Below are 14,521 nucleotides of genomic sequence, written 5' to 3'. Positions count from 1 at the left end.
AAATTCCTTGGTGACTCTACGCAGAGAACTACTGTCGTGGACATGGAAATCCGGTCAAATGACTTGGGGCCGGCGCCCTCAGTGCGTACAGAACGCTGCATGCAGTGCACGTGTTGGTTGTATGCGTACTCACGGCTGCATGGCCAGCGCCCTGGGCCGCTTGACCTCCGACCGGATTTCCATGTCCACGACAGTACATTGTTTACATAGTCAGTGCTGGACAGATGCTGTGAGGGACAAGTGTGTGGTCCTGCCCACTCGTATCCTCCCGGTTACAGTTGGTCTTGTGGATGATCGATGATCAGGCTGTGGTTGATCACGTTGTTGGGATGCAACATACTCCGACCTCTTGCCTTTTAAAATCACCGAACCCTGAACCTTCAACAGACTCTGTGTGCATGTGTGTGTGTACGTGTGTGGTGTGGTGTGTGTGTGTACGTGTGTACGTGTGTGTACGTGTGTGTACGTGTGTGTACGTGTGTGTGCGTGTGTGTGTGTGTGTGTGTGTGTGTGTGTGTGTGTGTGTGTGAGGTTGGGGCATACGTAGTTGGTTGGCTGGATTACTTGTTGCGTGCCTACAAAAACTACTTACCTACACTGGACAACAGGAGTACTATCAGCCAGCTATGGCTAGCGGTGCGATGTCCAATCCCGTTCCCCATGCTACACGTGGCTAGTGAGCCGGGCACACAGTCTGCCAAGTCAATGATGACCAGAGTCAGAGGGGCAGGAGACCACAGAGTCCTGTTCTCACGCTGCTATCAGCGTGCTCCACGTGCTCCGAAACTTCTGCAAATCTTCTGCCTCCCACCGATGAAATTCTCAAACGCTCTCGAATTGACGGTGCGTTGTGAAATTCGTCGACCTCAGCTGTTATCCATTCGTCATGCCAAGTCGCTTTCAGCCCTGGCCTGGTAAACTCCTAGGCTATGGACATGGCAAAGCTTATCTACCTTACCATACCAATGCTATCCGTCGACGCTCGGCAGAACACTGGTGCAGATCTACGCTCGTAGGTCTACGGACGAGTAGCGAATGAATGGAACGGTACGGGGTACAGGCTGCCGACGTCGACTTCGGTCTACAGCGGTGCTGCGCTTTCCAAGATAGGGAGCAGGATCGGATCCTCTTGGTAGTGTCTTGCATTGTAAATGTAAGCCGAGGCGACCGAACGGGACGCAAACTCCGGCGGCTCTGCTCCGCTTGAAGCGACTCCGGAGCGGGAGCATGATTGACTTCGCCATAGCTCTGCATGCTGCATCGTGATTGACACTGACAGACAGGCTGGTCGAAGAGCTTGTGCGTGGTCTGTCCGTCGGTATTGGTGACCATGTGCTCAACGAGCTGACTATTATAACGTAAAACCAGCACACCGCGCACTGCGCTTGGCTGCTAGGCTTGCGCACAAACTGACAAAGACTTCTTCATAACTAAAAAGGTCCAGCGATCAGCGCCATCGAAGCCAAAGCTAGAGACGAGTGCAGGTTTGCAATGCTACATATTTCTGCAGTCACCAGTCTGCCACCACCAAGCCGACGGCGAAACAGGCATCGTATCTCATTTTTAGCGTGCCAACACCATGCGCTACATGTAGCTGTCGCATGTCTTGTCATGTCCTGAACACTTCACTGGTACATGGTCCATACCGATGTGCAAATTTTACAACTCTGCCACATGACGTGATGTGCACGAGTGACATGACGAAGTCAGAATAATAACACCTTGACGACAGAAGCTGCAGTATTTTGTAACCAGGGAGTCACACACTGTGCATGTGACACAGTACAGACTAGCAAGAGTAGATATCTACTCTTGCTAGCCTGTACTGAGTCTGTGCTCTACAGCTAGCCTAGTACAGTACTGTACAGGTCTCCCGGCCCGATCCCCTTTAGTGGCTTTACTTGTTATCATTCATGGTTATAACTAATAGTAATAGTAATACTTATATTTACGACATCGGTTTGGTTACAAGTCAAGACGAACCTCATTAGCAACTGTACTAGTAGTACTAGTGTAGTAGGCAACAGAACAGGGAGTTACCATGTTACTACTCCCTGGTAGGCAACAATCCAAAACCCCTTGACGAAATACATCAGTCTATTGTAACAGTCCTACTTTCCCGCGGGTCTACAAGTCATAGGTACCGGCTGTACATGTACGTCGAAGTAGGATTTATTTTTATTTTTATTTATTTGAAAAGCAACATAACACCAGGATCGGGGAAAGCTGACAAAGAAAAAAGAGTAAGAAAAGACAGATAAAAAGAGAGCTGAGAGAGAGAGAGTTGGGGTACGGTTAGAGGAGGACGAGACATTGAATGGTACCGTGGTCGCCACAGTCACAGATAGTAGCAGTGCTGGTGAGGCTACAGGCACTCCACTGACCAATACTGGCAATAGGTCTCAGAATCGCCATGCCGGTAACGCACCAAAAGACAAAAACGGAAGAAAATCTAAAGCGCAATACAGTCAATATTAGATTTATCACGACAAACAGTCCGTATTTCAAATTCCAGAACGACAACCTCATGAATCCCGAGTATGATTGCACAACCGTTGCACCACCACCTACTCATGCAGTGACAATGCTGCACTAGCACTAGGCACCGTTCAACTGCGCAACCCCTAACTGGCCTAAGCAGTCAAATATAAGCAGTCAATATAGCCCTAAGGAGTGAAATATGCAGGAATATTTGACTGCTTAGGTATGGCAAAAATCTATGTGAGTCAATACTAAGGGAGTGATAAATAACATTTTTATGTTTAGTAGTACAATAAAGGTAATAGGGAGAGTGGTGACCACGAGAGAACAGTATACCGTTAGTATGGGGTGCTTCAGTGCACATCCCCAAAACCGAGAGGTGTGATCTGGAAAGAATAATGAGACGATCAATTATATGATGGGCTTCAAAGCACGTCCCAAGACCATGGCTGGTCTGAGATGTGTTTGTTGACACCTTTTTTTAGAAGCTGTGAGTGGAGAGTGATTGGCCAGACGGGGAAAGGCGTCCTCGGACCGGGGAGGCTGTTCCACAATTCAAGGAAACAGTACGGGAAGGAACGTCGAAGGTAATCGGGACTGGTATGGTGGGGATATTGACTTTTCGGTTTGCCACGTCTTCGCTTGGCTTTGCCTCTTTATGTATTTTACACACACGTAGTCACGTACACTCCCTTCGAGCTTCCCAAGGAATTACATGTAGTTGGGTGGTGCTTTGTGTTGTTGAGGTGTAGTTGGACCGGTTTGTCCAATGGTCTTACTAGTCTCGTCATCATCCTCAGCAGCGGACCTGTAACATTCGACATTCGGCTTTGTTGCCGTGGGGCATAGTTCGTGCACATCTGGCGCTTCCCTTCCCCTCTTCGGAACTTTCCGCACCTAGTACCTGAGCAGTCCAAGTTGGAACTGAAGGTTGTTAGTTTGCGCTTCGTAGATGACAAAGTAAGATGTGTTGGAGGCTGCTTGGTGTCAAACTGTCACTGAGGTCGTTCCTGTCAGGTGTGTGCCTTATTGTTGCAATATCTGACCGTGTTATTATCTCGTTACCTTGGTGGACTGTTAGTCGTAACTCGCAACATTTTGGTCCTTCCAGGCGCTTGCTCATATTCGATACTAGTAATAATAATTATTAGTCTTGGTTGTTTACTTCAAGACTGAAGTACAAACTTTGAAAGTACGCTTACAAGTGTAGTGGGCGACACCTGGACACAATGTCATTATCTTGCGAGCATAAGATGTACGGCCCAATCAGATTATGAGTCATAAAGTGTCTCATAATCAGGGAGGAAGCGGAAGAGTGTCATCATGCCAACAACTAACTATTACTTACTTCACAGTCTTCAGGAATAAGGTCTATTGAGTTTCATCATCAGAGTCTTCCCTTGGCTTGCGCCGGTGGGTGTGCAGTGGTGTGGGGTACCGGGTGGGGTCATGCCGCTGCCTGTATGTTTGTTGCAGACGTCTTGTGCTGCTGTGCCGTGCACTGTGCATGGGCAGGCTAGAGACCAAGACGGCAAGAGTCACTGAGACGTAGATCTACTACTACTAGACGGGCATCACATGATTCGCGTCTGACGACGTTATGGACAGTTCTGCATGCCCCAGCTATTTTCAAGTGTCACTTACTCTGTCTGTCTTTAGCCTGCAGTTTAGGTCTTTACGACTTCAGTAATAGTAGTTTAGTGTCACTGGCAGTGTCGGTCACTATTGGCCATGTCTTTATGCTACCTTGGCGTGCCTGGCCCGTTATGGTTCGACTTCCAAATGTGGGCCTGTTCGGCCTCCTGAACTCTCTCAACAGTCAGACACGGTCGGTGAATGCGCCTGGCATAGCTAGCTGTACTACCTTTCAGGGCTCCTCAGCTGATAAAGCCCCAACGTTTCGTTGCTGTACTGAGATATCGCTGAGGTGCGAGGAGCTTGCTGTGATTTTGCCGTCTCTCACGTCCCGTGGTGTTGTACAACCGGCACAGCCACCAGATCCAGGCGATCACCGGCATCATGCTGAGGCAAATCATTCTAATCGTGGTCCTGACTGCCGTGTGCAGCTCGGCGACACCTTTCGCTTCCATCGAGGACACTTTGGACGCCTTCAAACACCTGCTGAGCCTACCGCAGCAGTTCTCTAGAGATCTGGAGAGCCCAGAATCTCCGTACGAGTTCAAATGGGACGACTGCAGTAAGTGGTCTGAACGTGCCGTGCATTCTAGAATTCCCCACCATGCATACACCGTTCACAGATTTCTTCGTCAGAATCCACGGAATCTAACTCCGCCCATTCCGAAGTGAAGGCAGAAATTCTAGTTCACCCGCTAGAATTTACGCATTCATCGGACTTTTTTAAGTTTAAGGCTGTGTTTACATGAGGCGTTTCAACCCGGGTTGAGTTCGACCCGGGTCAGATTTCAACCCCCCATGTGCACAAAGTGAATGGCGCGTTTACATGACGCATTGCGCTTGACCCGGGTTGAAATTTCGCCCCGGGTTGATTTCAACCCTCCCCCCAAGGGGAGGGTTGAAACCAACCCGGGTCAAGAAAATCGTACAAACGTACTTCTGTGCGTATCTCGCGCCAGGTTTGAACAGCACTGCACATGCAAATTTCGCGCGAACGGATTCACGTGACCATAGAGGACTGTAGAAGTGGACTTTTGGCGGCATATCAGTATTTGACCCGGGTCAACTGTCTTCATGTAAACGCTCACCTCTTTTGTCTATCGTACAGACTTTCAACCCGGGCTGAACTCGACCCGGGTTGAAATTTCTCATGTAAACACAGCCTTAGTGTAGATTTCACACTTTCTTGACAGCACTCGCGCGTGTCTGCTACATGTCGGACATGCAGAATGCCGGTTATAATTATCAAAACCTGAACAATCTGAACGGTTGATTACTGTATAACACGTTATCTTCGGTATACGTTTCGGTAGAGAAACCAGGCACCTATTAAATTTAGATTCACCTGATGTGAATGGAATGCCGGTGACCTAATTCTACATTTTACACCTGAAACTTGCCAGGTCCCCCAACACCGAAAATTACAATCATGTTGCACAGCATCCGAAATGCCTTCGTGTTTTGAACTGAAGGGAGAAAATGAGTTTTGCTGAATTCACGTTCCACACCCTGCAGAGCATGGTGCGCATGATGTGTGGCAGGTTGCTGTCAAAATGATTATGTGCCCTCTTTTGAATAGTGCCCCATATCTGTGATGGACATTGAAGAAAATAGTGCCCCCGGGGCACTAATCGTGCGAGTACAGTATACGTTAAAATACTATACTTATGTCCCGATCTCAGTTTTAGTGAGAATTTCAATAATAATGCAACCATGAATGTCCTCGGGGGTATTTGTCTTTCGAACATTTCAGCATAGTTCTTTCCTCCCTTTGGTCTTTCAGGTGGTGGCGAGGGAATCGCTCAGCTGAAAAGCTTGTCTATCAGCCCGGATCCTATCCCACTGCCTGGTAACATTACTGCCAGTGCAGCTGTCATCTCATCAGCTTCCATCGCTTCACCAATCAAGGTACAATAATGATGTCCATGCACAGCTGGTGGGAAATGAAATCCAGCCCCTGGCGCCGCACAGCTTAGCAAGGGCATTGTTCTGTGCAGGCATGCCTGCACAAAAGCATGGGCTGGACTTCATTGGCCATCACGTGCAATACTAAAGTTAGTATCAAGAGCACGCAACCAGTGCCGGGCTCCTGGTAAGCTCTGTATGCACTCTTGGTTAGTTTTCCAGCAGCGTTTTCAGGCGGCCCGGAAATCCCCTTGCCGGTGCAGCACAGGCACCAGGACACATAGCTGCAGACTAGGGGATCCCTGTTGAAAACTGTGCCAAAACAGCCTAACCATCACATGCATGCCATCGCTGTATATCCTCGGAGATGAAGCCTGTGCGGATACAGTACCCTGAAGCTGCCACGGTGGTGCTGATCCCTTACTCACCTCCGCAGTGGCCCTGGACCCCTCGACCTGCCAGGGAATACCCCGGACCCTTACTTGGATCCCATCCCATTCTCTCCCCCGGGCCGCCCTACATGCCAGTTGGTACTTCAAGCAATATGCACTGCAGTAATTCCCCATGACACCACCATGAGAGAGAACGGGCTTGATACATGCACTTTATTTGACTTTCAATGCTCTCGCCTTGTGCAGTGGCGGCGAAAGCTATACATGTATAGTGATGCCCATTCTTTAATTATTGCGTGCTGTGATCATTGCACAGGCATCTGTTGAGCTGTACAAGAAGGTTGGTGTTTGGATCAAGATCCCATGTATTGACCAGATTGGCTCATGGTATGTACGGCCTATCGCTGCATGCACACACTTCCTCTTTGTGCTATACATGACTATCTGGAATGTCCATAGTGAACTCCTGCGATGCCGTTCATTGGTGTGTGACAAACACATAACAGTTTTCTATGGCAGCTTGATCCTCGATGGTGGCAGTGTCCCTACGGACGCAGAAAAGTCAGTCGGAGTGACTCTCACACGAGCAGTGTTTCTTTTGAAATGATTTTTGCCCATGCTCGCAGTGCCTGAAAACACCACCTGAACCAACACAGACATCCACGCAGGGGAGGCTAAAACGACATCCAGAGTTCCGGACACGAACCCAGAATTCGAAATGTGCCCATGGGTGACCCAGAATTCAAAATGTGCCCATGGGTCTCTGGCCAAAGTAGAGTAGGATGGCAAACCTCAACCTCCTACTCGGTTGATATGATCACTTGGACAACAGAGTCACCCTTCTATGAAACGTAATCCACAACTAGTACAGTGCAATATGCGACTGACACCTCCGAGGAATCTTTTCTATCAGTTGAAACTGCAATGACTGAAAATTAATGTACTTGAAAAAAGCCACATTCTAGCCCCTCAACAGTCTCCCGCAGCCTTTGTATTGGTTACAGTAGTGGAGGAAATTCAACACCCGCTGACAGGATGCTACCGCACCGTGACATTCAACTTATTAGCGCATGTTTGTGTCCTGTCGGTCCCTCTGCTGTCCCCTGGCAGTGACTACGATGACCTGTGCACATTCCTGCCGTCGGGAGACTGCCCAGAGATCCTGAAGGAGCACAATATCCCTTGCCACTGTCCCTTCGCCGCTGGTAATTACAGCCTGCCATCCACGTCCATCAATATCCAGGTCGGCTCTCTGCCCAGCTGGCTGGCAAATGTAAGTATGATCTCTCTCTCTCTCTCTCTCTCTCTCTCTCTCTCTCTCTCTCTCTCTCTCTCTCTCTCTCTCTCTCTCTCTCTCTCTCTCTCTCTCTCTCTCTCTCCTCTCTCTCTCTTAGAACAAAACTAATGCCATTTCAATTTTCAACTAACGTCACCGGGTACACGAACTGCAATAGTACCAAGTAAAACCCAAACTAATGAATACATCAGAGACAGGCTCACTGTACAATGCAATGTCTGTAGTGCTAAAGCGCCTTGCAAGGCTGTCATATTTATGGGGTCAGAGCTTTTACTTACGGTCACCAATGTATGCACAATTAATTACTACATACTTGTACCAAGGAACTACAAGTTACACTATAATATCCACTAACACCACCAGTTACTAAACAATCAGCGATAACATTGCACGACACTGACCGATGGTACTGACGTTCTACAACTAACTGGCTAACAGCTCTAGCACATCTTGGATGCGCACTCCAACAGCCTTCCAACTTGGAAGGTTCCAAGTTATAGAAATGACATAAGGAGTTATCGCATGAGCTGATTGTTTAGTAACTGGTGGTGTTGGTGGACATTATAGTGTAACTTGTAGTTCTTGGTCCTTTTTACTTTTTATAAATTAATCCTTGGCTCTCCATCCGAGTCTAACGTTGACATACTTGTACGTTAGAAATTCTGAACATGTAGTAAAGGTAGATCACGATAAAGTGACATCGAATTCAGAGAAACCGGACTACATGCGGAGCAGGAAGATTGATATTGCTGCTGTGGGCTGCTGTTGGGTACTGTTTATGCACAAACGTGGCGGCCACGTAGGAAAGGTTGTGAATACTTCAGTACAAGTGCTTGCAGCACTTGTATTCACAACCGTTCCTACGTGGCCGTGTCTGATTTCCACGTGATGAGAAGGCGATGTGAAAGTACACATGGAAATGTTGTGTCGAGAGTGTTCCGTGCGAGGAGCCAAGCGGAAGTTCGTTCTTTTCCTTAGTGTGATCTCTTGCTGCTGTTGTTTTTCTTTACTTGAATGTCCCGGCTCAGGGTGACTATCACGGCAAGGCCCAGCTCACCGACTCTGCCGGCAAAACCATTGCATGCTTGGAGGCATACGTTTCCCTCAAGGTTGCCGGCTAAACAGATTTAGACAACGTTAGGAGAATTCAGCAATCATTCCAGTCACAATCCACCACACTGTCACAGCATTTGACCATGCTTGAGCTGGAATTTTTAGGTGAATAATGGCTTTCGATGATGGGTTGAATTTGGATTTCAATTGATACTTCACATTTCACTGTTCCCTTTTGGATGTCTTCAGAGCGATGATCGAAGTTAAATAGAATAAATATAAATAGAATAGTCTAGTTCAACTCCTTTAAACTTACTATGTGTAATGACTAAAACACTAGTACAAGTGGAACTCTTCACTCTCCACAAGTAGTCAAATAACTTTCAATTCTTTACTCCTGCTGCTACTACTGTCACTGCTGTTCATCAAATTAAATTTTTAAAGAACCTTCGCAGGACACCAAATGGTGGCACCAAGCCCAGGTTTCAACCCTGTGCATGTGCAGGGTTTTGTAATCCAACTACAGTTACGCTCACTGAAATCCGACCCAACGTGCAAAGCTGGCGCCCTCAGCTTCCACGGCCCTTGACGCCCTGGAAGTGGAATGAATTCAGCTGGACGTACACATGTACGCATACAATGATGTAATCGGAACTGGTCCAGGGCGTCAGCTTTGTACTTTGGGTCGGATTTCAGTGAGCACAACTGTACATGTAGCACACAACAACAGTACAGTGATGGGCGATCAACGCCGTTGATCGAGTCATTGCCACAGTCCCGGCATGCATGTGAGCGCATGGGTGAAACACCATTATAAAAATAAGAATACCAAAAGAGTGCATAACCAAGTGTATGTAACTTGGCGATGCCTCGGCCCATGGCGGAAGGTTTCATGGCATCATTCTGGTGCAGGAGTTTGGCCCCCTGATGCCACACTGCATAGCCAGAGGTCAAAAGTGCAAAGAACTTGTACATGTGCATCACAGCTCAGGTCGTTGAAGCAGAAAGCATATTATAGTAGACCCATGCACTCTGAACCTGATACACTGACACTGCATTGCACATAACAAGTGCTAAGCGCAGAAAGCCCTACATGTACATCATACACTCAATGCAATGAAAAAATCCCGCCGTGGGTGGGGATATGAGATGCATACTCTTGGCTATGTACTCCAGACAGCACCGTTTATTCAAGACTTCACCTACCCGAGGCAATGTACACTGAAACAGGTCGAGATGTCCAGGATCTCGCACCATACGATTAAATGTACAATTTCATGTACATACTTTGTGCACATATCCGTGTCCTACCTAACTAGGATTCTATGCGTATGCATCTGGACACTCTCGCGATTCCCGTCTCTGTACTGCCTTCTTTGTACCAACGCTTATCCTTGTAGTTTTATTAGTTTCCTTTGTCTTTTGTCCTTGTTCATGCAAGATAACAGAACAACATAACACTTTGAAGTATACATGAAAATTAATGATGGAATGAAGTTGGGGTGAAGTCATGGAGGACTCAGTGCTAAGTGCAATACTTCAGTTTAGAGGTGGGGAGAAGAGGAGGCAAGTTGTGCACATACACACGTACACACACACATGCACACACACACACACAAGGTTCCGAGTCTTTACTGCCCCTTCATTCCATTGTAATTTGTAGCCAGCATCTAATATCAGTTGTTCGTGATATACGCAGATCTCTCTTATCCGGACCTTAAAGTTACAGCCACCTCGGTCTACGGCGTACCCTACGGGTGAGTTTCAGTGGAGATTAGGGAGTCGTAAAATAATTACATGTATATTGGTATTATACGACTCCCTGGTGGAGATATTACTACAATTTCCATTTTGTGGAAATAGCGATGTCCTATGCAAGATCTCTGGCCCTTCTCCATCGAAACGTATGTGGTTCAGAGTTACAGAACGTACCGTAAACTGGCCTGGGTTTCAAGATCCTGGATCAAGCGGAATCCGGTCTAGACCGGACATATTCTCATGCACGGACGGGCTGCCATAGAAAACTCACCACAACAAGCGGAGAAGGCGAACACGGAAAGCGGAACGGATTTCATGCACCACGTCCAGTTTTACCTGTCACAAGTGAACTACTGTATGAACTTTCACCCGCGCGCGCGCGCGCGGAAGCCTTCTGCAGGTCGCGGTACGACCCTAGTTTGCAGCTTGAACTGCATGCATACACATAGAGCGCACACGCATTCATGTATGTGTGTGTGGCATGTGTGTGTGTGTGTCAAGTGTGTGTGTGTGTGCGCCCGTGTGTGTGTGAATATACCTTGTCCATGTACATAAACATAATGGACTTGGTCTCACTAAAGATGACTTCATATGACTTCATGCTAATCATTATTTTGACATGCATATTGTGGGTCGCGCATGCCTCCCGGTATCCGAAGAGGAATCATGTGTCAAAATTGTGTATCAGGATAGATTCGGCTGCACCAGGGCCGTCCGGTAAAGATCGGTTTTACTGTACATGTACCGGTATGATGTATAGTGACTGTACAATGTATAACAAACAAGGCTTTCACGAACCATACCGTATGTATGTAGCCAGTCACCAGTCACTGAGTCAGGCAGACAGTCCCTTGTTGTATTACTATTAGGACTCCCCCGGGCCGGAGGCATACCGATATGGCTCAGCGTGTACAATGTAGATCCACGGCTTGCCGAAGGCAACCACCAAACCGCCATCGGACAGACCATGAACAAAAATCTACTACTACAAGTAACTAGTTGTAGTGCTAGTACTCCCTGATTTCTGGGGCAAATAATTCCATAGATCCATTCGACAGTCACTTTCGCTGATATATGCAGAAGGCCTAAAAAGGGTAGGCGCACCTCCCAAATAGCAACCAGCCTGCTGACATGCGTCATGTAACGTTAGTAACTGGTAACCACCAAGAACGTCTGTCTCCGGGGTAGTCACAACTGCGACATAAGTACTATATCCAACGAAGAGAAGTATGGCACTTTACAAATGAAGGATCATTGACATTGACTTTGTGAATGGCCATATTCGACAAAAATCAGTCAAAATCAGCAAAAAGCAGAGTCCCTGATCTGAGCTGAGTGAGTGATCGTGAGTGTATCTTCGTGAGAAATCATGTGATTTCTTGCGTTGAAAATACGTCATTTTTGCATCGTTTGAAGAAGGAATCCGATAATGCGATACAGTTTATCAGTTATTCCGGGAACAGAGTGCTGGAATAGTGAATGTCTGATTTGAAGTTGCCTTGATTTGCGTTTTGGCTTGGGGGTCGATGGGTCGTCACGCCGTAGGAGGTGGCAATGGCCAGACTCATCTTCCTCTTGCTGGTGATAGTATTTTCAGTACCCAACATCAGTGCCTTGACATGTAAGTGTGCGAATCAAACCACACCCGGACGTGCCTACTCCTTCTGTAATATTGCCAAACCATCGGGCTGCTTGGAATGCCAGGGAGATGTGGAGGCGGAGCGGGCTTACCGACAGTTGGAAGCACTTCTGTCGCGAGTGCTGAACGTGGTCATGCAAGGTCGTGACAAGCACTGCTGCTTGGTGAGTAGTAAATCGTGTGACTATGCGATGTATGTACTCCATAGACAGAAGAGGAACAGAAGAGAAACTTCCCAATTATGTACACGTGTACATGTACGTGTACTGGAACTCAGTGCATGAACAAATTACTGACTCAGCCGCCATGCATTATCCATCTCCACTTCGGAGAACATACACACTAGAAACCACAATGCAGTTACAGAGCTCACACCGAAGTTCATCAAAGTTACTTGATGCCATGTCCTTGTCAATATTGCAAGCCCACTGGTGTAAAATAGCCATGTCGATGTACTACAGGCTGAATCCTGCCAACGCAGGACCTGGGCCATGCTAGATGTTAATCCTATAGGTCTAGGCATTGTGCACAGGCACATGCGACAGGACTGAAGATCTGCTTTATCAAACAGCATCATGTACTATCGGGACTCTACCCGTACAAAGAAACCAAGACTCGGGCTTGCAAGTACTCTGGATCATGTACAGTGTACCTTTCGAACTGCACCAGTGGAATTATTTAGTGCTGTGTCTGTACGGACAATTCGCGCACATCCGCATCCGATCATTGCCATTTATGGCATTCACGTCAGTGTGTGCTAAAGGCTAAAGCAGAGCCTGCATCTAGTACTCAGTAGTAGCCAGCACTGGTGTGCTTGTACAGTGTGCAGTAAGCTACCGGGAAGTGTGCTCTGGTGTGCGTGTACGGCGTGTACAGTGTAGTAAGCCACCAGGAAAGCTCTATAGGAGTCGTAATGTTATCAGATTTTCATCTGGCCAGAAGGTTCCTGTTAGTTTTACGGACTGTGTTTTCTTTCTTTGTTCGCAGAGAACGTACCAGGAATGGGCTTGCGCAGTACGTGTCAAAGCACAGGACAGTGAGAGTACGGATTGTCGGCCGTGCGTGTCACTGTGTCAGCACGTCATCCAGTGTTGCCCGTTCTTCCTTCCTGGTGTCATCCAGGGCTCGAAATATGCTGTGAGTCTTCTGACGACTGTGTCTCTCCTGCCTGCTATTATCGGTCTGCTTAGATACAGTTGTGTCAGCATTCTGTAGTTAACTTAGTGCACACATTTGCACTCCGCACAACTGACTCTGGGTTGCAGGCTTGTCGGGCCGGTAGCTGATGTGGTGTCACGGCTAGTCTGCATACCGGTAATAGGAGCGTCATTGACTGTATAATGACGATACCCCATATACATGTGGATGCTACATGTACTGCATTCAGACATGAAGCATGGTCAGAAAAACGTGAGATTCGTTTACCCCCCCCCCTGCCACTCATCACTGTGTATGATTGTTGTTTTAACCCTGTGTTTACGGGTGTACCTTGCTGTGCACAGGGGTACGATGGCCCACCTGTGCAGCTGGACTTTCGCTATGCTGGCCTGGCAGCATTCAATTGCCCGCGAGAAAGGGAGCTGGCGTTCGCCGGCTCGTCGTATGGTCGGCCGGACGCGTGCTACCTTTACAACAATGCCACAACGTGCTCTAGTGCTGGACAGAGCAGGGGTGTTATCTGTCGGCGTGGTGAGACATGCACTGTAAACACGTGTACATAGCACGTAGCGCACTGTATATCACCACCCGCTCCACTCTGCACTCCCTGCATCGCTGCCTGCACACCCGAAAAAAATGAAAAAGTTTTCGACAACGTGACTGCACCTTGCCTGTGCCCGGGCCGGGGTTTTAGATGTCGGTCGCCATTGCGTTGTTCGCCTTGGATGATCCTCATCCCGGGACTGCACCTGCTCATGTCTTGCCTTTTTATGCTGCTAACCTGCTGTGTTTCATTGCGTCACGCCATTGTTTTTTACTTTGACTCCTGTTGAGGCTTCTTCTTTGTACCCAACACCGTATGGACTATTCTCGTGTTCTTCCCCTCCCGGATCCCCCCCCCCCTGTTTTTATTATTATTTCGTTTTGTTTTGTTTTGAAGTATTTCATGTTTAACCCGAATCTGACATGACAACCCCGTGGCAAATTGACGATGAAGTGTTGTGTATGTGCTATAGTGCGTCTACATGGTACATGCATGTGTTTGTGGGCTTGATGTGCATCTTCGCTCTGCTGGTGTTGAAGAATGTGTTCATTTATTCCATACTGCGGTGTCATCCGCAATGAGGAAGAAGAGGCCACGACGGTGCGAACTCCTTGTGCATGGTGCCTGTAGTACCTTTGTCACGTATGGATAGTGTTCGG

General features: G+C 47.8%; 3 protein-coding genes across 3 annotated transcripts in view; 2 read left to right on the top strand and 1 right to left on the bottom strand.

The window, feature by feature from the left end:
* The window catches only part of LOC135814829 (collagen alpha-1(XXII) chain-like), a 31,713-nt gene extending 30,125 nt beyond the window's left edge, over positions 1-1,588 (bottom strand). The window contains exon 1 of the mRNA XM_065328009.1: positions 593-1,588. Within this exon, the coding sequence (XP_065184081.1) occupies positions 593-662 (70 nt within the window). The 5' untranslated portion in view covers positions 663-1,588. The remainder of the gene's footprint in view (positions 1-592) is intronic.
* A 2,651-nt stretch (positions 1,589-4,239) lies between these two features.
* On the top strand, positions 4,240-9,239 carry LOC135814827 (ganglioside GM2 activator-like). The gene is made up of 5 exons (XM_065328007.1): positions 4,240-4,678; positions 5,900-6,024; positions 6,730-6,800; positions 7,524-7,686; positions 8,739-9,239. The coding sequence occupies exons 1-5, from the start codon at positions 4,501-4,503 to the stop codon at positions 8,829-8,831; spliced, it is 630 nt and encodes a 209-aa protein (XP_065184079.1). The 5' UTR covers positions 4,240-4,500; the 3' UTR covers positions 8,832-9,239.
* A 2,713-nt stretch (positions 9,240-11,952) lies between these two features.
* Positions 11,953-14,307, top strand: LOC135814828 (uncharacterized). Its single transcript, XM_065328008.1, has 3 exons — positions 11,953-12,324; positions 13,148-13,297; positions 13,663-14,307. Exons 1-3 carry the CDS (start codon positions 12,076-12,078, stop codon positions 13,879-13,881), a joined length of 618 nt encoding a protein of 205 aa, XP_065184080.1. The 5' UTR covers positions 11,953-12,075; the 3' UTR covers positions 13,882-14,307.
* Positions 14,308-14,521: the final 214 nt, after the last annotated feature.

The sequence above is a fragment of the Sycon ciliatum genome, chromosome 4 (genome assembly GCF_964019385.1).
Source record: "Sycon ciliatum chromosome 4, ocSycCili1.1, whole genome shotgun sequence".
NCBI lineage: Eukaryota > Metazoa > Porifera > Calcarea > Leucosolenida > Sycettidae > Sycon > Sycon ciliatum.
This window is presented reverse-complemented; position numbering and strand designations above follow the sequence as displayed.